The sequence below is a fragment of the Monomorium pharaonis genome, chromosome 2 (assembly GCF_013373865.1).
Source record: "Monomorium pharaonis isolate MP-MQ-018 chromosome 2, ASM1337386v2, whole genome shotgun sequence".
NCBI lineage: Eukaryota > Metazoa > Arthropoda > Insecta > Hymenoptera > Formicidae > Monomorium > Monomorium pharaonis.
In genome coordinates this window covers 28,839,745-28,865,860 of record NC_050468.1, presented here as the reverse complement: position 1 = coordinate 28,865,860, position 26,116 = coordinate 28,839,745, and the positions used below count along the sequence as shown (strand labels likewise).

At 30.6% G+C, this 26,116-nt stretch overlaps 2 protein-coding genes across 2 annotated transcripts in view; both read left to right on the top strand.

Moving 5' to 3' along the window:
• Positions 1-16,092, top strand: part of LOC105834099 (sex-regulated protein janus-A) — a 90,415-nt gene extending 74,323 nt beyond the window's left edge. The window contains exons 3-4 of the mRNA XM_028194685.1: positions 12,119-12,246; positions 15,882-16,092. Coding sequence (XP_028050486.1) covers positions 12,119-12,246; positions 15,882-15,974 — 221 coding nt within the window. The 3' untranslated portion in view covers positions 15,975-16,092. The remainder of the gene's footprint in view (positions 1-12,118; positions 12,247-15,881) is intronic.
• Positions 16,093-16,866: 774 nt separating this feature from the next.
• On the top strand, positions 16,867-22,481 carry LOC118644599. The gene is made up of 5 exons (XM_036283456.1): positions 16,867-18,825; positions 18,976-19,125; positions 19,202-19,309; positions 19,726-19,830; positions 20,748-22,481. The coding sequence occupies exons 1-5, from the start codon at positions 18,748-18,750 to the stop codon at positions 22,305-22,307; spliced, it is 2,001 nt and encodes a 666-aa protein (XP_036139349.1). The 5' UTR covers positions 16,867-18,747; the 3' UTR covers positions 22,308-22,481.
• Positions 22,482-26,116: the final 3,635 nt, after the last annotated feature.

Here is a 26,116-nt window from a genome sequence, read left to right as displayed (position 1 = left end):
CATTTTTTTGACCGGCCAGAGTGTAACCCCTATGATATTATGATCTGTATATGAAGATTCAACTCTCCTAATTTATTATTTATTTATTTAATCTTTTTTTTATATTACTGAGTTTTTACATTAACTGACAAGTATTATAACTCTCCCATTATCCTAATTTACGAAATTTCTTTCTCCCTGAAACTTTTCCAGTTTTTCCTTGCATCTTGAATCGGGATACAGTTTTAAAGCAGATAAGCCAATTTAGGAAAAGTTGCTAGCAACTCGCTAGGCAGTCCTTTGAAACTTCAACGTCTCTTTACGGTGAGTTATAGTTGCCAGTGTCAAACGTCTGTCTGTTCTTTGAATTTGATTATGTAGCCATTTACATAAAGTTTGTTGAAAATATTATTATGATACGATACGAGGAGGGAGGCGTGAATGCCCAGGCTTCAGAAAGACAACTGGAATCTCCGTTGTTATCGAGGACTGAGATGATACTAGAGATGGGCGTTCTCGGAAAGTGGGCTATGTTTGACGATCGTGCGACTTGCGGAAGGACAAAGGTGCCGACTATCGATAGAACGTCAATCTTCGGTCGAGTTTCTAGTTTCACACTATCTTCCTGCAACTTAGAATTCGTTTCGTTAGCTTTCCTTCGAGACGAACGTTTCACTGCGGGCGTCTCTGTGCGCCGGAAACCTCGAAACTTGCTGAACCGAAAGGGGTGAACACATTTTCCTTCTGTTAACGAGTGCTTAGAGAATCTTTTTTTCCTAACCACCTTTTTCGATTAAAAGATGTTTTATGCCCCGAGCTGTCCCTTTTAATTGGAAGATTTTTGATGATATAATTCGAGAATTAGCATATTTAAAATTAAGATCGGTTTTAAGCGAATATTGGCAAGATTAAAAAAGTTTTTAAATAAATAGGATTAAATAAATTAGGATTGCGCGCGCGTGCTCTTTTAATAAAGTTTTGTCTTTGATATCGTTAATCTCAAATATTTGAGTATTAATGTGTCTTGTATTAAATAACGGTAATTATGGCCAATATAGCTTAACAAAGCTTCAAGGATATTCAAAATTCTCAGAAAGAGCTTAATGAAACCTAAAAGCTTTTCCTCGATGCTTCTTTTATGTTGCTGATTAATTGTTGATTAGTATCGTACATTTGCCTTTTCTGAGATTCTCTCTCTCTCTCTCTCTCTCTCTCTCTCTCTCTCTCTCTCTCTCTCTCTCTCCGTTCTTCGTTTCCACAATGCATTAGGAAATTGAAATCGGTATCTACGTTAACGACCTGTATTCTTTCTTTATTACTGCGATTATGATAAGGTTAATCGCGATATTTCTCTCCTAAGTTTTAAGTTTTGATGTTACAGTTGAATGAATAATGCCGCCGTTTTACGATTGGAAGGTCTCCACTAATTACAGATTGTGTTTCCGTAGATTGCGTCGAATAACTTTTCATAAATTTAATGAAAATCAAAATCCAAATCTGAACTTTGGTTTGTCGTGTTGAACTTTCTTTCAAGCTTTCTTTTGCAGCAGTCTTGAAAATTTCAGTGAATTATATAAATGTTGAAGACATATAATTATATTTATGATTAAATTTTTGTTTATATAATTAAAATATATTACTAATAAATATAAAATGCTATATGATTAAATTTCTTTGATAAAATTCAAGCTTTATAATTTAAATAAATTGTTAATTATATATACATATTTTATAATATACTTTCTTTTAGTTTTTAAAATTTATTTTAAGTACGATATCGTTTTTATACGTTGTTTAATAAAATTAATATTGATTTTAGGAACTTTGTGTGTGTACGTGTGTATGAAAATAAACGCAATTAATGACAATACAACATCAAACTGTTTTTAAAATTTCCAATATTAAATAAAAATGGAAAAGTACGTGTATATGTTATATATATGTGAAAATTCTTTATTTGTTTTGATTTTATGTTTGATTAACAATACAATACAATTATTTCCATCTGTATAATCTTTTATTTACAAATATATATTGTCGATCTAATGTAAATATCGATTATCAATAGATATACAAATAATATCTAAACTCAATTTACCCAATTTTATTATTTTATTCTTTTCTGTTTTCTCTTTCTTTCTGTAATTGCCCATGTCGCAGCGTTGCAATTGCCTCGATTCTAGGTTATTTTAAAATGTACTATACATTTATAATATATATTATTTGCTCCTAGCAGCGTTATCATAATTTTTTATTTCACTAATAAACTTTATAAATATTATAATTTATTTGCATGATAAAGAAATTGATAGTATCTAATTAAAAAAGATTTTCTTATATAATTTAAAAAATATGATAAATGGTATTCTTGAAAGGATTTGAATTATTTCGATTTGAAGAGCAGTTAATGAATATAAGAATAAGATGTTTTAAAATATAAATATTTATGACATTTTAAAACGAAGTGCAGTAATATTAAAACATAGAAGATAAAAGATGAATTTTATTGTAAACTTTTTATTGTTCTATAAAATCGTTATTGTATTATTTAAAAAATTTTAATGTACTTTACGGTCGGAACACTTTGTCGTTTCTTATTTTAAGCTCTGACAATCACAATAATTACTTTGTGAGTGTTTACGTTGCAAATAATTATCAAATACTGCGCGTCGTGAAATAAATGGAAGTTTATAAAATTTTTTGCGATGTTTAAAATTTTACCTAGCAGATGTAAACGAGGAAGACCTGTGGTTATACGCTATACTGTGTGACATAATTTATGCTGCCAATTAATTTCTCCCTCGCGTTTGTGAGACAATATACTGTTTTCTTATGATTTTAATCGCCTGCTTTTTGCATTCTCACGTCTCCGTAGAAACTAATAAATGAGCGCGTAGAAACTAATAAATGAGAAACTAATAAATATATCAGCAAATTACGTGTAAAATATTAAAAATTTATTTTCTAAATTAATTGAGTTTCGTTAAAGTAATAAAAAAAATGTGCAACTGTTGTATATTGAATGTTGTAAGAGTTTTTATGATTGACTTATATACTTAGATCTCCAGCATTTAAGGGCAAAAATCAATCATATTGAAGAATCGTGAGAACAACAGTTGTAAAACTACTTTTTCTGCTGAACATAGTTATTGCTTTTCGATTATGAAGTATGTTCTCTATCATAATGGTTGCCAGCATGTAGTCTTGATAATTCAAGAGATAATTTAATAACTAAATAATTTAGCGCATCGTATATTTGTCATCAAATGCTACTCAAAGTTTTATTATTGACATTTTTATTCTACATTTACAAGTTAAGAATACAATTGATTTCATTTAAATTGAATTAGAGTTTAACAAATATTTTTTAACAATGCAATTTTTTACAATATATAATGTAACATATATTAAAAAATTTCTAAAAATTTATTTACTTTTAAATCGTTATAGTATACGAAAAATAGCACGAAATATATAAATTTTTATAATATATAATATATAATCGTATAGTAATATTCATATAGATTATTTAAATCAGTTTTAAAAATTTCCAAGAGCAATTATTAAACAGCCATATGTGCAGCAATGAATATGCAATTGGAATTTTTAATATTTCGTGGGTTATAAATATTTATGAGAAATTAATTTCATTGTTCAAACTTTTATTCATCGTTTTTATTCCATGCGTTTTCCTTCTTAATTGCCATTTTATCCTTGGTGTAATGAGAAATATTAATTGCTTGTGTGTCATTACTTGGTCATTGTTTCGTTAGATATGATTTATGATACAATTCACATTTTGCGGAGAGAGAGAGAGAGAGAGAGAGGGGGGGGGGGAGCGCATGCATCATCGCCGATGATACATCTTAATTTCCCGCCAACGCGGGAATAGATCTGGCACAAAGCCATTTGTTTCAGCTTACATGGAGTGGTCGGATGGTGGTTGTTGTCTCAAATAATCCGTTGTTTCAAACGAGGAAACACTTTTCTTTACTTAGGAAGTTAATTCTTTCGAAGTAAATATTTATAAATGCGATGTTAGTGGAAGATGTTAGAGAGTTTAAAAATTTCAAGTTGTATTAATCTTATCTCATATGATTTTCACCGAGTGATGTGGCACGAGAAAATTTTTATTTTTATTTTTTTTACATCAATCCAAATATGGCAATTTGAAACATGAACTTATATGATGTACGTAAACTTACCGATCTCTAAGCTTTCACGTCCTAGCTTTCAGCGTTCTCTCTATCAGCTGTCAATTTTGCAACGTAATTTCCGAACTTTATAAAGATTAAAACCTAAAATCAAAATTCATCTTGCAATCTCTTTGAACTCGAGTTTAAATTTGTACAATTTACAGTTTATAATTATTATAATTATTATGCTAATGTTATTGTACGAAACATTAATTTTCATTCGCAAAATTATTATTCTTTGGTAACTGCCTGCTAATAATAAACTTTTATGTCATATCACGGTGACGCTGCATTAATTACGCGTATCCTGTTGCTTGTTTTTGTTAAGTTGCTACGATCATGTAATATGGAATTGCGTGTCTTGGACCACTCGTTGCAACGAGCGCAAATCGGTGTCATTGATCTGCAAGAAAGAAATTGCCTCGGTCAAGCTCTGTAAATTACTTTTGTCCTAGGGTAGTCATCGTCAATAATCATATTCTTAATATCTAACTTACAATCTGTTTAAACAATTGACAATTGTTTTAAAGAAACTACTTATTCTTATTAAAGCACAACATATTTAATACATCTATATTATTATTATGTCTATAATATGTTTACTAGTATGTTATTAGTATATGTTAATAAATCTATTCGCCTGCTCTTTCAATAATTTTAGTAGATCTGTTTGGCTTTAGAGCAATTTTTATGTATAATGTTACAAAAAGGTATTTTTATTTTAGATTATTATTGATCGCGGGATGTTATATGTATATTTCTTTCCTCATAGCCTTTATCACTGTTTAATTTTTAATTGACTATCAAGTCTAGCAAGTATATTGTGCATTTTAATACTTCCACCTTATTTTTTTCTTGTATCTCTACTGTATAATGAGTATTATATACTTTTTATTGTAATCTTTTTTACAAATGTCAGACATAAACCATATGTAGGGTAAACTCAGCTATAATGGCCATAGGTTCTTTAAAAATGCAAAAGACATACTTTTATTTTTATTATTTTTTAATAGCCTTTGGTATATTACTTTACTAAGGCTTAAAGCATGTAATACTATCTACATTAAAGAAAAAAATACTTAATAAAAATTTTATAATAACAAAATAAGATTGGCCATCTTTAACTTTTAAGGAAAAGGTGGCCATAGTATTATAAAAAAGTTGGTCATACATATTTTATGTACTTAACATTTATGAGATAATAAAAAAACTTATAATTTAATATTTAGTTTTATTTTAATATTTAATTTTGTTTTTAAGCATTTTTAATAATAAATGTTTATATAAGTTTAGCAACTATTTAACAGATTTAACTTATTGTTAGTACAAAAAAATATCTGATATATTGAATTTAAAATATAAGATGCGCAACTTAATTCTCGTCTTTTTTACATCTTACCTAAACTATGAGAGAAAGATAGTCACAGCATTTATTTTAAAAATAGAAAAGGAAACAAAAGATGTAATTACATATTACAATTTACATATCTTCGTTATGAGTTTAACGTTAATTGTGATAGCTCAATTGTAATTTATTTGACGTTGTTTTAATGAACGCATGAAAAACTTTGCAGGCAGTAAAAGTAAAAACGTGATATAATATCCATGATATTGTTATTTCGAATAGTAGCATAAACCACAGTAAATATTATCTTTGAAAATAATTACAAGAACATATTATTTAGCAATTATTTGGAGAAATTGTAGCCATTAGTTATCTTCTCCGTATGGCCATCATACCCTAACTTATCCTGTATGGCCCACAAACATAAACATGTATCTATCATTATACATATTAAAAAATTATGATGATTTGTAGTTCTGTAAGAAAATAACAAATAACTTTTATTGAACTGACTGTATCTACATTTCAGTGAGTCAAACAGCTGACATTTTTCTATCCTTTAATTCAAAACATTATTTAGATTCTCTTGTACTAATGTATGTATTCTCCCTTAAAATTTTAGTTTGACGAAATGTCTAGGCAGATTTCATATTGAAAATTTAAATATTATGGAAATCTTTTGATTTATCATTGGTTTCCTCTTTCATTTTTATCGTTTGATATTTTGTAGCGATTTTGCAAAGTATTTTTAGTCATTACCATACTGAGAAATAAGGATAGTTGATTCATATAAATAGTTATTTGAATAGTTATTTGACTACTAATAACATATTTCATAAAAAATTAATAATATTTATTTCAAACAAATAACATTTTTTAAATGATAGAAAATATTACTTCGAAATAAATATCATTAATTTTTTAATAAAATTGGCTATTAGTACTATTTAAATAACTATTTGTTTGAATTAAATATTCATTTCTGTCAGTGCAGATTATTTGATATATCAGAATTATTTGTAGACATCACGATAACGTAAACTTGAAGTGTGATAATTTTAATAATTACGTTATAGCATGTATTAATAAACATCTAGATATTTTTGGCTTATACTATGTTATGTCAATTTTAATTTCAGGGTTCAAATTATATTTTAGAGAAGAAAGAGGAGAGAGAGCGAGAGAGAGAGAGAGAGAGAGAGAGAGAGAGAGAGAGAGAGAGAGAGGGAGGGTGGGAAGAGTAATTAATTCGGGCTTTTTGAGCTTTGCTTGCTTTTTCATGACATGTCTACCTACCGGGAAAAAATATCTTGAAATATTAACGCTACGATATTTTATGCACGATGCGCCGTTGATATTTCTGCCAATCGTTCTACGCGTCCCTTTGCGGCCATAATTGATGTGAATTTGCTCTCTGTAGTTTCAGAACTTCCATCGCTCTAGAAACTTACTGCAAGCTGATTAACTCTATGTTGTATCGGAAGCCTATACAATTTCTCTCCTTATGCTTCTCTCTCTCTCTCTCTCTCTCTCTCTTTCTCTCTTTTTCTCTCTCTCTCTCTCTCTCTCTTTTTCTCGCTCTCGTATTTTATACGTATGTCATATCAAACACATCCACATCATATTTACTCTGTTATACTGTGTTTCGCACTTAGTGCGTTACCGGTTCGTGCTTTTAGTGCCCACTCAGGGGCATGCTTTGTCATCGATTTCTATTAACTTCTGACGTATGTCCATTGTCGCCGATAAGCAGATTGAAGTATAGACTGCGAGAAATATTCGAAAACAGAGTGAAAAGAGTGAAAACGCACAAATACCCATCAAAACTACTGTATCGTTGTTTAAAAATTATCGACAGAAATGTCGGACATAACAGCTTGACACTGGCTTTGAAACTGGCGTTTTATTTGAACGTTTATTTGAAAGTTCCTGTTTATTTCTTTTGTCGCAAATTGTTATTGGGAAAATAATAGATCAACAAAGAGAAGTATAAAGTTACACAGATATCGTTTAAGGAAGGTCTGGTTTTGTCAATCTGCAATTGCGTCTCTTCTAACAAGTTCCGTATAAACTTGTCAAACTTCTTGACATTGCTAGCGGCTAGTTACCGACGAAAACAGACGTCGAATGACGATGAGAGATTTTGATGTCGATGTAATATGTTAAACTATCTTAGAGTTGTATCCGTTTAAAGTGATTGATTTATTGATTGGCTTTAAAATAATTTATTTAATACTAAAATCATTTGCATATAATATTCTACAGGAAAATTATTTCAAGTTTGACATGCTGAAGTCTCGAAGCAAAAATTGAGCAAATTATTTTTTTAGGGGATTCTAAAAAAATCATTTGTTTTATCGACATTCTCTGTTTTAAACTAATCTTTTAATAAATTTTCAACTTTATCAAATTGTAAAATTTGTTTACAGAATTAAGATATGCACGAAATAGGGGACATAATCAAGTTTATATCAAAAACAAAAAAAAATATTTTTATAATACGTCATTGTCGATAATTGCTATTTACGGTATTTGATTAATATACAAAATTTACGATATTTGTATATGTACAAAATAAGACTATGCTGCCCTAAGGACAACATATACAAACAATATCGTACAATTGGAACTGAAATTAAAAGCCTACAAAAGGTTAGAGCAAAGTAGTTAAAAAAAAAATCTTATGAAATATTTTTAAATCACTTTTAAATGATTTTACAGAATTAAAATTTCTTTTATATAAAGTTACACAAGAAATTCTTAACATTTAAAAATAAAAAATAAATTGTTGCTATTGACATGAAATTTTTTTTACTTCTCTTTATTTTTGTGTGTACTTTGACTGTGTGAAAGGATTTGGAATTCTGTGAAGATCTCTACAAGTTCCTATTTTAAAAGGAACCTTATTGGGTGAAACAATCAATGAAGTGTATATTTTGTTTAGCGTTATAGGAATTAGTTTGGCAAATGACAATAAAATGGTACTCTCTCTTTATGTTTAAAGATGTTTCTCCATTTGTGCTGATTTCTGCACTTTGGTCTCCATTTCTCCTATTATCTCTCACCTTTTACGAATGCCTCCGAGCGAATTCCCTTGCGTACGCCCTTTTACCTTCACCTTTTGTTCTTCTCGTTTTCTGAATGGGGAGATAGAGAGGACTCTTAATGGGCAACATATAGATCCGGAAGAACAAGATATATGCGGTTTTTCGTAGAAATTAAAGGCTAATGAACACAGAGACGGACGTGAAACTGACTGTTCCGATCTTCCCTTGTCGATGGTCTTTTCTTGTCCCTTTTTTTGTGTTTCAGGAGGGACACGAAATACTCGCCCTCATTGTTTCCATAAACACCACGTTGTGGAAACTCATTAATGTGATTTGCAAAGGTTTTATGAAGAATAAAGAACGTTATGTTGTTCTAACATGTAATTTATTCAAGCTATTTGAATTGTTATCGTAGCTGACAAATCTTTATAGAAATTCAAAGGAGAAAATCTCCTTTGATTTACATTTTATTACGCATATTTTTTTATTTATCAGATATAAATTAGAATATGACTTATGGTTCTGATATTATCCATTAAATTCTATATAACAAATATCTTAATACTTTAGTTGAGAAACAATTATAAATAAAATATTCTTGAAAGCTTACTTAGTGAATAAGTCGTTTAATAATTACGTAATAATTACAAAAATTATGAAATTATAATGTTGCTGAGTAATAAAAAAGTTGTGCGTTTATTAAAGTACAATTTACTTTGTTAATTATTATGTCACAGAAAAGGGGATTGTATGAATCGTGTAGTTATGTTTACTACAGATACTTTCTTTAGCAGTTGAAAGTTAAAAGTTTTTTCGTGGAAAACAGAGATATTTTTTTATAGATTTTGTATAGAATGTCTCATCCAGAATATATCGTTTGTCCCGAGAAGCAACCGCATAATTCAATCAGAGTAGGTGCGTCGCTTGTTACGAAACCTGCTTATTTCATAACAATGGAATACAAAGATTCTCCGTTCATCAAAGTAAACGAGTAAGAGAAAAGAAATGTTTATGGAATAAAGGAAGTATAAGTATTGTTATACATCTTTTTGTATTATTATTTTGTTACACTTTTTCTATCTAGCAATATTGAATTTGTATTAGTATTATCCAAGCTTTCTAAAGCAGAAATAAAAAAGAAAGTTCGCGAAAGTTGATTTTGAAAAGTTTTCAATTTCTTGAATTCTCGGTTCTCAAGTTGTATTTTGTATATTTTATCATTTTTCAAGGAAGTGAAAAATGATTCTCGTTTGCTTCTCGTTATTTATGTTTTTTACAGTAATATGTTACGAATTTTCGAAGCTGTCGTATTCTGTGCCGAGGTAAAGCGTTATATTTAGAAATAATATTAAAAGAAATATAAATTTAATTTAAAGTTACGCAAATTTTATTTTAAATTTATACTACATTTAATTTTGTATCAAGTTTTATATTATTTCTAAATGTCACTGTGTGCCTCGAAATATTTTTATCTTACATATTTATATATCACTTTATATAAATATGTCATTTTTTGCATTATATTATAACATTAATTATATAATTATGTTACCCTGATAACATTTAAAGAATGTAAAATTTAAAAGTAACACATTTTGCATTTTCGAAGCGAAAGATGTATGAAAGCGAAAGCCTCGAGTTACCCACGAAAAATAGCGTGTGTCGATAAATAATAGAAATTTGTGTTGCGCCGCGATGACAGCTTTTTATGAGTTTTGCGTGATGCATTTCGCGCTCTGTTTCGGGCTTTTTTATTGGAAAATGCTCCTCTTTATCGTTTGTCTCACTTGGCGTCCACCGCACGCACTTCAGCGTGCGTATAGCGCGTATAAAAGCGTCGTTGTTTCAAACAACGTTTCTTACACGTGGTATGCGCCCACACGCACGTTTTCTCGTTTTTTCCGCGGATCGATACTAAGTCCTTTCTTTCAACTTTTACGTATCGGGTGGGGCATACCGCGGTGACGCACAATGGTGTTTGATTGACCCCCCCGACACTTACCTATACCTATACGCGCGTTCGAATTTTTGTCGCGGATCCGTATCGTGTTTCAAACGAGGGGCGCTCGCATGTCGTTTGTCGAAGGACGTGCAATTTGCGATAATGTCGGTCGTATAAGAACCACCCGGATGGGACGGGAGGAAGCATTCTCGACAGTCATTTACATCGGTACTTTGCACGACACAGGTTTTCAACAATTTTTGAGACGAAAGCGGTGGCCGATTAAGCAGAAAATCACGGCTGTCGTCTTTGCCTCTTCTCGAAACAGAAAATTGTAATAACGATATATCTATTTATTTTCCACGCACGTTTTTCGCTGCGCGTTCGTTAAATCTCCCCTTTAAGCTTTGTTGTTTGTACTTGAATTGGAGTTTGTCGTTTAAACGTATCTCTCTGTTGCGCTACGCAAGCATTACTCGGAAAATATACGTCGGATATTTTTAAGGAATAATATAAGCTTACAGAGTTATGCCCGAGGATATCGTGTCTTACCGTGTACGCCACAGTGAAGTTGTCGTTATCGTAAGCATGCAGTGACGAAACTAATTTCTGCACACAGGATTCGAGAGTTTATTTTATGCTATAAAGTCAGCAAATATTATAATTTCTTTTGATGGAATTATGAAAGTGAAAATCTTTATATTTCTATCAAAAGTATTGATTTTTCATATAAAATTAAACTCTCGCTAATCTTGTGTCCGGATAATTATGTTTTAAGATTGTATATAAGATTATCTCGTTTATTTAATATTATTCTGTCATAATGTCACCGTCTTTTACACAGATTTTCAGATGTTTTTATTTAAATAAAACGGAGATGAAATAAAATAGGCGGTTTGTTGCAATTTTATTTAAAAACACCTTTCAATCTAATTTTGTTAACAGACCAGTGAATCTTTCAATTTGATGCCTTTCATGAATTTTTGTTGAAATGTGTCACGAACAAGAGTTTTTACTTCGAATCGAGTTTTCCCTAAAAAATTATAATATTTGATGAATTTGTAGTATACAATAAACTTCCAATTAGCTTCGTGATTATATAAGATTAGATAATGTGTAATATGATTAAATAAGACTATTGTTAAGTAATTAAATTGCGCATTTTTTATTTTAAATTGTCATATAACTATATGTATATATATATGTGTGTGTGTGTGTGTATACATACACATATATACAATAAATCCAAAATTGTAAATTAAATGGCATTAATTTTTTTACAATTGTTTAATAAAATTTGGATAATGTAGTATTAACCTAATGAAGATATGAATCTATAATAGCATTATATTTGTTAATGCTATAAACTACTTATGCTCATTGCTTCATAATAATCCACCTAATTAATTTGTATACAGAGAGAAAAATTTTTTTAGATTTAATAAATAGTTTCAACTATTTGAAAGTATATATTTCTTTGTTTTTAATAAATTTTATTAACTCTGAAGAAATGTGTGTAAAATTTATTAAAAATAAAGAAGTATACGTATACGTATTAAAATTTATACCAAACTCTATCAATGTATAAGTTGTTTCATTTATGTTTCAGCTGATATATTTGATGAGGTAGGCGAACAAATCAAGAAACACGCCGGTCTGAAGGCGAATTGCGTAGGCGGTGGAAGAATTGAGCACGACCCCGACGAGAAGATCATCAAAGTTTATGGATATTCGCAAGTGAGTCTCAGAGAATTCAGCGGAATTTATTAATTTTTTATCAATTTTGCGTCTGTGATTTGACTGATGTAAAATATCTTATTTTTTTTTACACATGATTTCTCATAGATACTAATAAAATAATTGACAGATTTTTTTTCTACTATTTTATCCACTTTGTTCTATCCAGCTCCGAAATAACAGCTGTTCAGTTTTAGTAACATTCCAATTGTCATCATATGTATTTTCTAATTGAGTTTTATCATTATTCATTGTATATTGCGCGTTGCATGAGTACTTCATTTTCATTTTCTACATTTCCCACATGAACGACTTCGTTAATCGGAATTAATGTTTGTATCTATCGAGCAAGATTGACAATCGGTTTATACGAATGTCAAAGTGAGGTATAATATGGCTTGATGTTAGGTGGATGTTTCAAACGTGGATAGAGAAATACGCGTCGCAATATCCCTATAATTAACGACGCATAAACATTTTCACCCCTATATTGTTGTTCGTCACGAGTTTCACGCCCACGCGGCATCATATGTCGAACTTCAGTAGATTAAATTTGTACGTCCGAGAGAATTCGTCTGACGCAAAACATAATCGAATAGAAAGTTACGCACGTTTTATCAGCTAGAATTGTGTATGTAAAACAAATTTCTCTTAGCAAGTAGTTCTTACTTCTCACAAACATTTATTAAATAATGGAAACAGTGGGGAAAATAATTCAAATGATGTCCCCTCACATGATGTTCTTTAATTTAAACTCAAGATTTCTAAAACGTGTTTTTTTTAGTAAAACTTTTAATGAATTAATATTTATTTATTAATACAGTAAATTGATATTAAAACGAATATTTTGTTTCTCAGTAATAAAAAAATGTCGCTATTTTATATTATCCTCCGCGGAATGCTTCAAAGCGCATAAATGCTATAAACCTTGAAGCTAGCTCGATTGACCTCCAAGCGTAAAATTGCAATTGCATTTACGTAAACTCGGAAATGTTCGTCGACTTCCGTAACGTCGCACTGGATTTTATCGAGCCATACTACACAGTATTTATGGTAGCATCTCGCGCGTAAATAGTCTAAGCCAATTATTACAGGCGTGTTGCAAAAACTCGGGCGGTAATCATAAGTTTTTATTTTAACATACAGTATCATTTAATTTAACGATGCGCTAGGCGCGGTGAGCTAGATCAAACTTTAGGTAGGTTTTTCATTTGCGAATTCTTTTATCTTGTTGGGACAATATTTTCTTCATTTCTTCTTTTTTTCACATAAATTTTATAAGACTGCTGTATTGCTATGTTGACTATTAAATCGCACAAACATTTTTTTATTAATCTAAATTTTATTTTTAGAATTTTTAATATTTTGCTTTATTCATTCAAGCAGTTTATTTTAATTGCTTATTTTAATCCTATCTTCGACAAAATCCTTTACGTCAGAGGTACTAGTAATCATGGCTCAATGTAAGTTTTAATACTGCGTTGAGCTTATTATACAACGAGTTGTATAATTTTAATTTGGTCGCAAGTAGAGATATGTGACTTTGCGATTTATCGCTGGCATTGCGATTTTTTTTTTAATTGCAATGTGATATGCAATTGAATTTTTAATCATGAAATCGCATGCGATTTATCATCGCAAATGCAGCTAAAAATCAAATAATTAAGTATTTATTCTTTAAATATTTATATAGAAGAATAGTATAAAAAAACAAAAGTTATCTTTATCTTATATTATTATTTAAATGTTATGAATACACATTATTAAATGTTTTTATTTTTAACATTAGGCATAATTAATCTGTTTGAAATTTGTTTTTTTATTAATTCGTGAAAACTTTTAGAATGTGATATTTAATAGTGTAGAACTAAGAAAAAATATAAGTTTGAAACTATTATGATTGTGTACAAGTTTTTATTTTCAATAACATATGAAAGTTCGTATTTGTTTTATGTTGTTAATAAACATTTGTATACAGTTATAAACATATATAATTATAATAATTTAGTTTTTACTTTTTTAAATTTAGTAATTTTAGATGTTTTATTAATTTGTGGTATTAATATAATATTATGATAGTTATTTAGTATTTCGTATAATAAAATATTCTATATATACAATTCTTTTTATGTCGCGGTTTTTTTTACTAACGCGTAATAACAGATGGATTTTTTAAATAAAATTACATGCACAGTTCAAAATATAAGAAAAAAAATTACAATGCAATTACTATGATTTTTAAGAATGATTGCAATCGCACATAATGCATTATTTTGTAAATCGCATATCTGTAACATATCGTAAGTCATAAATTATGAAAATAAAGATGATTTCAAATTACTATTGTCTTTAGTAAATAAAGTAAATTAAGTACGCGATAGATATCGCGAAGCTGTGAAATATGAACGCTCTAATACGATGCAGCATATTCATCCTATTTCAGAGGAAATATTTAATATGGCCATATGGATATCGTTATGAATCAATATCTTAAAGCGGCGGAAGCGTTCCAGATCATTTATTCGAGAATTTAAATTGGATTTCGCAATTTGTCTTGGAAGACGAATAATTCATATTTACGACAGCTGCGCGAGATTGACAAAAGGATATTTTTTAAAGCGCGAGATTTAAGGAAGATTCGAGAAGATTCGCATATATTAAAAAAAAATTAAGGTTTACCCAAATGGAAGTGCGAGGGGAATATTGTATGTTTAAAGACGATTCTCTTTAAATCCAGCAACGCTCGGGGGAGAGCAATTTTAACATTCAACTTTGGTGCTCTGTTTTAGTGATAGTTACGAGCAATGGACGCGCATTTTATTTGAGTTCTTGAAGATTATATATCTGATCTCGTGGGAACACGGAGTGCCTTAGCAATATCGTAAAATTTGCGCAAAAAGAGTAGCAATGTCATATCCGGAGAAATAAAAAGTATCGAATTATTATTTTATCTGTATAAAATGTACCTATAACGATCTTTTTTTTCTATTAACTTCTAGAAACTAAAAATATACATTTAGAAACTGTAAAATATTTTATATAATTATGACTCTTGTGCAAAATCAATTACAAGAATCTTTTAGCACAATATTATAATTTATTTATGTATTAGTATATTTATATATTAATATAAATATAAATATTATAATCCTTATAAGCAAATCTATTAATTTGTTCACTTGCGCTATTTAGCATATTTATATTATATTTCTTTTAAAGTCAGAAATTATTTTTGCCCGTCTGAAAATCTTTTTCTTTTTTACTGTCACTTGCATTTAAAATGGCGCACCCTTTAGTTTGTCAGCAGCATTTTATCTAAAAGAGTATATCCGGAAGCTTAATTTCCACTTTCTTTATTTTCTTTTTATGCTTTTTCTTTTTGCGCATTGCTGCAACTATGCGCGACAGGTGTAGAGATGTCATGCGTATATGTACACTTCACGTAAAACTGAAAATAATGCGAGGTCTATCTTCTTAAAACAATTATTACCGAGCAGTTTATTATGCTAGCGAATATGTTAATTAATAAAATATAAATTCCTAAACTTTATTGTGTAAAAATTATGAATGACACAACAGCATTTTTGGAGAATGTAACGTGGTTAATCATTTTCGATCGTTGATTCTGTTCACAGGGTTTTGGCAAAGCTGATCATGAAGTGTCGGTTGAATTATTGAAAAAAAAGTATCCCGCCTATAACATCACCTGTTCTGACGAAGGTTACTAATCCGGAAATGATAGTGTGATGTGCTTGTCTATTAACTTAATAAATACGATATTGAATTTTACTTTGTACATTTATTACATTGTTTATTAATAAAATGTATGTACGTATCGGAATGAAATGTATGTTTTAATTATTAAATGTTCTAATTGTTTTATGGAATATTGAAAATATACTGTATAAGATATATCATTATATATAGTATGTATACTATATATAAAAATGCAATTAAATTAATTTTTTAAATTAAAAAGTTATTTATTTATATCTTTCTAAAAGTTTTTTTCTTTTATTTTATGGAATATTACATGGTATAAAAATGTAAAGATATGAATAAATTAAGCAATTAAAATTAAGAAAGCCATTTATTTTGATCTTTTTCTAAATTGTTTTATGGAATATTCTCTGGTATTATATATGAGTAAATTAAGTAATTAAATTTTAAAAAAGCTATTTATATATGTATTTTCTTCTCTAAAATTTCTTCTCCTTTACATACACTGATAGAAAAATATATGATATTTACGACTATAATTGCATAGTAAAATAATTATAGTTAGAAATATCATTTTTATAGTAATTATTACTATAATATTGGTAATAATAATTATATATTTATGGTAAATGCTTATAATGATCATTTTATGCTACAACTAGTGTATAAAATTTTTATAAAAGTGTAAAAAAATTTTAATTTTGATTTATAGCAACCATATCATAAGTTACATAAACTAATATTATGGTTATGAGAACTATAATATAGTTTAAACCAACTATAAATTTATGGTCCACTGGCACCTCAACTATATTTTATAGTTATTCAACAATATAAATTAAAGTTATTATTACCAATATTATAGTAATAATTACTATAAAAATAACATTTCTAACTTTATAATTATTTTACTATGCAATTATAGTTGTAAATATTATATATTTTTTTCTCAGTGTAGAATACTATATAAATTTTATATGAAATATAAAAAACACAAGTAAATTAAATAATTAGAATGAAAAGATGTTATTTTACCTCTATTTATATTTCTTTCTATGGGCGTACCCATGGGGGATTAAACTCTATCCTTCTCTGAAATTTATTATTCATTTTTTACTTTAATTATACAATACGATTTTACTTTTAACTATGAGTAAATTTTTTTGTTTTACGTAAAATATTTTTTTTTTCATTAATCAAAAAAGCATTGCATTAACATAAAAAATTGCTGTGTTTATTAACAGTATTTATAACACCCCTCCCTTTCGAACAAAATCCTGTACCCATGTCTCTCTCTTTCCATATTTTCTATAGTTCTTTTTTTTTGTTTTAAATAAAAATATAATGTCTATTTGTTCGAAATATGTCTAAAGAGTTTTTTTTTATGTAGGGTTTTTATTTATCTAGGTATTTATTTATTTAGGTGACGCTGGCGTCGTCAGTTTTTTTTATTGAACGCGACTTATACATATAGGTACATATACACATACCTATTTAAAATACATATATGATTTATGAAATATTAATAGATTCCTACACACGCTCCTACGTCGCTTCACAAAGAGATGTACAAAATTTGTCAAACATTATGTTCTTTAAATTAGGCTAATTTAAATTTAATTTTAATGATTCTAATAATTCAACATTATTTATTTATTTTCTATCGTTTGTGTCTTTATTTTGTGTGCATAGTCTGAATAACTTTTGTAATAAATATTTTGACAAATTGATAGTTTTGGTCGCCACATTCAATTAAAAGTCGATAAGAAGGAAATCTATCTCTTTTTCTTGTTTTCTCCTGTCTTTAGAGTCTTTAGATCATGAGAGTTATATAATTTTAATTGCCATATAAAAATAATATAAATAAGAAATAATGAATAATCTGAAGAAAATAATTATAAAAAAGACCAAAAAATCAATAGTTTAATATTGAAAATTAATAATTGTGTAAAGGGAATTCTGTAAAGTCCCAAAGCGAAGTATAACAAAAATGATATTTTTATCGGTAAAATAGACAACATTATCTTAATTAGGGTAGTGTACGTTTTTGTCCTTAATCAATAATTTTATAATTCCTACTTTTAATGGTAAGAAGGTAAATTATATTTTAGACCGTAGAAATAGAACAACTCGATAATATTATAATATCACTCAATGATATAAATGAACTTCTGTATGAACAGTTGTTGGTATTTCAGTGGACTAGTAGAGTAGTAATCGGTAACAGAAACGGCTATATCCAATGGTGTATATACCTAATATGATCTTATTGAGTTTCTGTTTTCTTGTTACAATACTAGATGACTGTGCGTGTATTATGTAGTATAAAATACGAATGCAACATTAATTATGTATAATAATAAGTTAAATTGTGTCTTGTCTTATTATTTTAATTATATAAAAGTAAATAAAAGAAATGAATGGATTTTGTTATGAATTTTGTTATGAATAAAATTATTTTACTTTAATATTCTAAAGTTGAGCTAATTTCAATTTTTTATAATTATAAATTTGATAAAAATATTTAATATTTTATTACTTTATTTTGTTTAAGCATTTTTAGTTACATTATTTATATATATATTTGTATAAATTAGACATCAAGTCCAAAATTACATAATCGATATCTTAATAATCGATACCTTAATTTTTGTACATTAGAACAGTTGAAATTAAAAGAGTCGATGTTATTTTGTAACAAACGCCGTGTGCTCACTCATTTCGAACATGTCGGACGTCCGATGAAGGCGTTCAAAAATTTCTAAGTTATTTTGGTTAATCATGTTTTCCCGAGCAGCAAAATCTGTCGTGAAGTCTTGTGGGTCACGCTGGATCCACATTGGCGAAAAGAACTTTAAGGTATTTAATATTTAAATGCCTTTTGACGTATCAATTTAGTAGTATTGTACTCGATATGTCTTTCCCGACTCCATTACATATTTCCATTAGAGTTGTCTTCTATTTATTTATGTTTTTTATGAATATATTTGTGAAATTAAAAATGTCTAGATTGCTCTAATTGACGACGCTGGAGGAATCAGTCAAACTCTATCCCAATTGTTAAGAAATAGCGCTAAATTGAATGCTGTTGCGTTATACAATGTGTCGGCTGTCAACAAACCGTTGCCGAATTACTATTTCTTCAATGGGCAGCCTATCGTAAGTTTCTCGTTTGTCATAGTATAAAATGTAAATTGACACAAGTTGTTATTATAAATGAATATAAATTAAATAGTCGTCAGAAGCGTTAACAATGCCGCAGAAATGTTGCTCAGGCGAAGGCAGTTGTTCAAATGCTGCGAAGCAAACAGAAAATAATAATCATCAAGGAAATGATGGAAAGGTAGAGTATAAACTTTTTTATTATTTATGTATTTATTGAATATTAAAGTATATTAATTATATTAAATTTTTTTATGAATTATGTGCAATAATTTTGTTTTGTCAATATTATTAAGTAACAAAATACATTTTATGAAATTATTAAAGTACTTTTTGAAGTTTTTAATATTAAGATATTGAATTTTTTTCCTCTTCTAGAATTATCTGTATTTAGAATCCTTATTTTTATTATTTATATATATATAGATACTTATTATATTAAAAAAAATATATTATTAAATTTAAAACATTAAACAAAAAATTATCGCGTATTTAAACATATAAAATAAAATTTTATTTTAACATATATACATATATGTATATGTATATGTTAAATGTAAAAAAGTATATAATAAAGCGGTGTTGATTTTTATATAGAGTCAGACAGAAAAACTTGTGGAAGCTCTTTATCGTTTACCAATAGCTGAAGAAGCACCAGCATTTAATAGCCCTTTGATACCTATTGAGGAAATAGTGCCAAAGGTAAAAAAAAAATCTTTAACATTTATAACATCAACTTTTTATAATTAAACTGAAAAATTATTTTAATGTAATTTTATGTGTTTCACACTTTTGATGTTAAAATTATATCCTACCCAAAATTATTTGATAGAATTATTTACTTTAAGAAGTTCAGCGATACTTAAAGCTATTCCTATATAAACACTGGTTAATTTTAAAATGTGCTAAGCTGTTGCAAAGACAAGAAAATTTTTCTTATATTGAGCATATAATTGCGTAACTGCTCAGTATGCAACACATACGAATTTACAATAAAAAACAAATGTTATTCTTTTCATGAAATTAATAATTCATAAAATTACAATGATTTTTTAGTACAAGCAAGTATAAGATAAAATTGACAAGATAAAAATTATTAAATCTCATAAAATTAAGAGAGTAGCTAGATCAAAGCATCTATGCCTTTAGAGTTGTTTATTATATCTTAAGATCTCTTTAATTTTCTTCTCTCTCTTTCTTTTTCTTTCTGACGTACGATCAGTATCGACTTCCACTATTTCTGGAAGGTATTGCGCGTCATCGAAGAAATTAGCTTTATACATATTCGTAACGTCAAATTTTAGGCACTTTATTTAACAAGATTTTCTTGTGCGATCGAAATTGTTTAAAAGATTGCTTAAAAAACATACAACGATGCGCGCCGCAGGTACATAATTATAAAATTTCAAATTCTGCCATTAAAAACCTGAAGACGCACATACTGAAGAGACGACGCTCAGATTTGATTTAAAAAAAAGTAGCGAAATATAAATTGGGATATGTAAAGTTAGCTAATCTACGAGTAGAATTAATCGATGCTGAAGACCAGAGGCCAAATAAATCTATAAAAGGGCCTCGAGGAGAACTGATCTTGAAATCGTCTCTCCGTCTGTCCTCAGGCGGGCAACACGTGCGGCAGGATGCATCTTTACGTCAGAGTCCTGGGCAAGAGAGGTTCCAGCATGAAAACCTGGCAAAGAAATTACGCTACCCCCGCTGGTCGCAAGAGACTCTTGGACTCGACGTATCCGTCGTTTCAGAAGTACAACCTAAACTTCGTTCCAGAAGCGAAAATCACGAAGAAGCATCGAACGAATAAGAAAACGAAAAAAATCGACCATTCGTCCTGCAACGCGCTTACACATGTGAAAGAGAATGACCATCAATCGTTGTCGACCTCTTTGTTGAATCATGATGAAAAGTCAGCAAGAAGATTTATGAAGAAATTTAAAAACGTCCGTGGACTTCCAAATGTAGAGACATATTGTAGAGCGGTAGAGAAATCGATCGATTGGATGATACCAGCGGCGCTATCGAATAATAAACTGAGATTATTACGCGAGTTCTACAGTCACATTAGATTTCCTTTGTCTTCATTAAATTTTACAAATAAAAAACGTGAAAATAATCGCGTAGCAGTTCTATTCAATCGCGACAGCGAAACAATGACGGGCGATACGTTAAATGTCGTTGAACAGGAAAATTGGATTCAGCGAACACGTACCAAAATCAAATCCATACTGCCGGACCTGCACGCCAAAATCCGATTGCGTTCGACAGCCGCATCGGATTCGTATTGTTTGGAAAATATTTTTGCGGTGAACCAAATGATTCCGTTTTCCGACATAATTTCCAATCGCGCAATTCTCTTTGCGCCAAAGGACTGCGAAGATGACAAACCGAAGCCCAGCATTCGGAAAAGGGTAGAGGAGTTTTGCAAGCTGCGGAAAAGAACTTTGAAGGATCCCGAGGATGAAAAGCCGAAGGCCGGCATTCGGGAAAAGATACAGAAGCTTTACAAGCAGCGAAAGGGAACTACTTTGGAGAAGGACAGAGACAAGAACGATATTTGTAAGAAAAGAGAGAGATCGTGCAAAACGAGGGAGAGAATATATCAGAAGAAAGAAGAGACATGCGGGAGAAAAAAGATTGATTGCTCTGAGAGAATAAAACGAGCAGAGAGGAGACAAAACATAGTTTGTGGCAAAGAGAGAAGGAGTCCGCGCGATTGCCGTAAAACTCGCGAGCGTAAGACGGAGATACAAGAAGACCAGTGTAGACAGAAAAAGGATGACACATTTAGAAGAGAGGATCTTTGCAAAGATAGAAAGAGTACGCGCGATTGCCGTAAAACTCGCGAGCGAAAGGCGGAGATCCAAGAAGACCCGTGTCAACAGAAAAAAGAAGATAATATGTCTAGAACAGAAGAAGATCCTTGCCGTGAACAACGTCCCGTGAAGCCAGAACAAACTTGTTATAAACTGCACGACGCGGCACCATGTAGGTTAGACAAGAAAGAAGAAATTAAGGAGAAAGAAGTAACAAAAAAGAAAGAAGACATCAAGAAGCCTGATTGCTCAGAGATTAAGAAAGTTGATCCATGTGAGAAGAAAACGTGTCCATCTGTAAAAAAGGTTCCGGAGTGTTCGGAAGACGACGTAAAACGGAAAGACTCTTGAAAACATTCCATGAACATTATTTAATTTTGGCAAATTAAAAAAATTTTTCTAGCAAATATTAATAAATATTAACCATAAAAATCCGTCTTAATTTCAAAGTGAATAATTTAGGAAGGAAATCTAATTTATCGAGTCTGTTAATGTATTTAAATTACTTAATGATAATTAAAAAGAGGAAATATGTTGTTTTTATAGATTTGTGAAATATATAAGTATATAACACGTCTTCTCTCTCTTTCTCTCTTTATTGTAAAACTTGTGAATATAATAATAAATGTGGTTTTATACAGCATTACATTTTTTAATTATATCTTTTTAATTATGGATTTTGACTTTGGATAAACTTTAATTAAATCATTATATGATATCACATAATATTCTCATTACAGCTACAAGGAGATCATTTGACTGTCAGGGTTGGAGAATCTGGAATAACAGACGAAGTAAGCTTTCGAAATATTTATTTTATTTTTTAAAGGGAATTAATTATTTTTCTTTTATACACTATTATTTGATAAAACATTATGAAATTAGAACTTGTATTTTTTAGACATTTTAATTTGTATTTTTTAAAAATAAAATTACATGCAATTAATTTAAAGAAATAAATATCTAACAATAAGTTAAAAAAATGTTCGCAAAAAGTGATCGCTGTGGCTCCACCTCCCTTCTGCCTCTTTTTCCGTTGAATTAACTACTTTAAGTTCAAAATCCTACAGCACCTACAATAAAAAAAGATATTATTCAAATATAAATAACGAATTGTCAAAAATTATATTTCTGGTCGTCGTCTCTCTGTAGAGAAGAGAGAGATCGAGTTCATCGATGAAATCTGCGGTAGAAATAGCTGAAAGTGGAAAACTGATCAAGGCCAATCAGATTCAAACCAGAAGACGTTCTTTATCAATCAGCAATTCACGTGAACAGTTTATCAACTATGTCAAAGATTTCCAGCAAGATCCCAATTCGACAATTAATCATACAGATTGTTTCGATTTTTCTTTACTGGATAAGCATTTTGCCACTAAATCTCGCGATTATAAATTTGAGGATTCAAAGTCGCACGGTAACAAGCAGAGCAATGACGATTACTTCCCTCAAGGTGAAGAATATGAAGACGAGATCGGTCAAGAGAAGTATCAACCGGGCAGAAAAACTCCAAGTAAAAAAGCCCCTAGCAAAAGTCCTCCATCGTATCTCGAAGACGAGTACGACAATTTCAAGCCGTCGATGTTGGTGTTTGAAAGTAACAAAAGCATCAGCGGAGGTCCATTAATGAGGTTCATCACGCGCGTACATTTTTCAAGTGAAAAATCGACGGAGGCTGATCGAACAATGCCGAAGAAAGTTTCCAAGGACCCTGTCGAAAAATTGCAAACTCTAATCGAGAAAGTAACGGAATTCAAGCGTCGAGTTTTTCGACCCAAACGCGACGCCTCGAAGACCGGGGCTACGACGGACGAGGAAAAGAAAGAGGAAACGCCAAAGAAAACGACAACACCGAATTGAGGAATCGATCTTCTTTTAAAAGCTAGAGGATCGCTACATCGGCGATATTAAACTAGGTTACAGCCTCAAATTGTATTCGTGAATTTTATCTGCATTGTTTTCACATTTCTTATCCCTCGTAAAAGAATACAAGCGCTTTGCTTTTGTCTTGCTAAATTCTTGAAAGGAGGGAGGTGGACCAAGAGGGCTGGTTGGGACTACCGCGAGATTACCGAGGAAGCGCAGCGCAAAATCCTCCACGATTTAATACGTAAAAACCAGCAGGCAATCAGTGGCAGAGTATTGCGGCTAGGTGATCCAAACTGCGGCGAGGATCCGCCTAATCATCCTAAACAGAATCCGTGCGGTCCACCCGAGGGGCCCTGTCAGCCCGCCGTACCACCGGGCTATCCCTCCAAGCCAAAGCCTAAAAGAAAGTCATTCTGCGTGAAATGCCCACCCAAGAAACCGTGCAAAGAGGACAAGTGCTGAATCGCGTCAATAAGAGACAGAAGGTACGTGGAGGCATTAGGGCCTATCATAGATGTCCGATGGAAATGGAGATCTATTGTCATATCTAGAAAAATATAGATGCGTTTCTTTTCCTTTATCTCTCTTTTTTCTGCATCCCGCAGGGCATCCAGATGTTGAAATTCGGACAAATGGATGTTTTTCGAAAAAGTCTACCGGGATCTATCTTTGGAACAAGAAGATTAGGATTTAATCAATGGAATTATAAAGTCTATTCGATGAATATGTTCAACTCGGGGTTGATTTGCACGAGAGATTTTAGTTCTTTTAAGAGCAAGCCTAGAAACATCCTTCCAAGGCGTAAAACATACGGTTGGATTCACGAAGAATCAGGAAAATATCTTTCAAAATATTTTTCATTTCGGAAGATCTGTCGTGAGAGGTGTTCGGAATATCTGGAAGGTCCAGAAGGCTTAAAGCCATCTGCATTGTCTAAATACAAAAAACTTCCAGAATCACAGAGAATCAGTAAAACGTGTAAGACGTTCTCTTATCGCGGTCCTTGTTATCCGATTTGCTTGCGCGGAGTTCACTGGCGAGGATTTCACAGTTCCTTGTTTTCACTCGCCAAATCGGATTCCAACAAGCCTCCCAGTTGCACAAAGTTGGATAAAATCTGCAAATCAGCCGGGGTAAAAAAGACCGATGAGTGCGGACAATTTTGCAATGAAAAAAGCGACGTTTGTCGGCAAGAAAAGGTCAAGTGTGATAAGGTGCAACAAAGCAAGCAGAGGGTGAGACAGAAACCGAAGACGGAGAAGAAGAGCGTGGACTCCGCGTGTAGGAAGACTTGCTTGCCAATAGGCAAGTGTGAATTGCCTCACACTGTTCCACCACCGAAGATGGCGTACGAGAAAGTGACGTGCCCCCCGCCGAAATTTGTAAAACCTAAACCGTGCCCACCGATGCTAGAATACTTCCAGGACAATGAGTTTTACATAGAGACTAAACACAACATTCGAAAGAAGAAACCCTGTCCTCCGCTTCCATTGCCGAAGCCACCGTATGCACCTGTCGTACTTTGTCCTTGTCCACCACCGAGCAAAATACATCCTGGCCCGTGTCCGTGTTATAAGATGAAGGTGACCGTTAAGCGACCTATAGTGCAGCCGTGTCCGCCGAAGAAGAAATATCCCTGTCCCGCTGGCGTGCACCATTGTCTTCCGCAGAAGAAGCCGTGTAATCTAAAACGAGAGAATATTTGCGATCGCAAGAAGAAAAAGGAGGCTCCCATGCAGCTTGAAACATAGCGCGAGTAATAGCGAGTAATAGTAGCAAAATATTGATTATTACTTTTCCGGATACATAGAGTAAACTATGGGATACTAGAAAGTAAAGAAATTTTTAACAAAAAAAATGGAGCTACATTGAGAAAAAAGTTGTTACTATGATTAAATCTTCTAACTTGATTAAATTTCTTTAGTTCAAGTATTTGCGCGTTTAATTAAAGTACATAAAATATTTGAAATCCAAGTCAAAGTATTTATGTATTTAACCGAAACATATATAAATATTTGAAAAAATTTAATCAAATTGAGAATTTAACAACTTTTTTCAGTGTACATTAAATGAGTTTTAAATATCAAATAATTTCTTCAATCAAAATTAATTGATTTGGATTGAGAATACTTATTTCATGTACGAAATATTGATATATATATATATATATATATATATATATATATATATATGTAAATTGTTTTTTGTAAAAAAATTCGGTATTTCTATGAATGACCGATATTCTCAAGGAGAGAATTTTCTCTTAAAATTCACCCTTAAAATCTGGTAAT

Coding starts and splice junctions, on each gene's coding strand:
- LOC118644599 (XM_036283456.1), top strand. CDS start 18,748: ATGTTTTCCCGAGCAGCAAAATCTGTCGTGAAGTCTTGTGGGTCACGC. Junction 18,826..18,975: donor TTGGCGAAAAGAACTTTAAG/GTATTTAATATT, acceptor AAAAATGTCTAG/ATTGCTCTAATTGACGACGC. Junction 19,831..20,747: donor TTGAGGAAATAGTGCCAAAG/GTAAAAAAAAAA, acceptor GTCTGTCCTCAG/GCGGGCAACACGTGCGGCAG.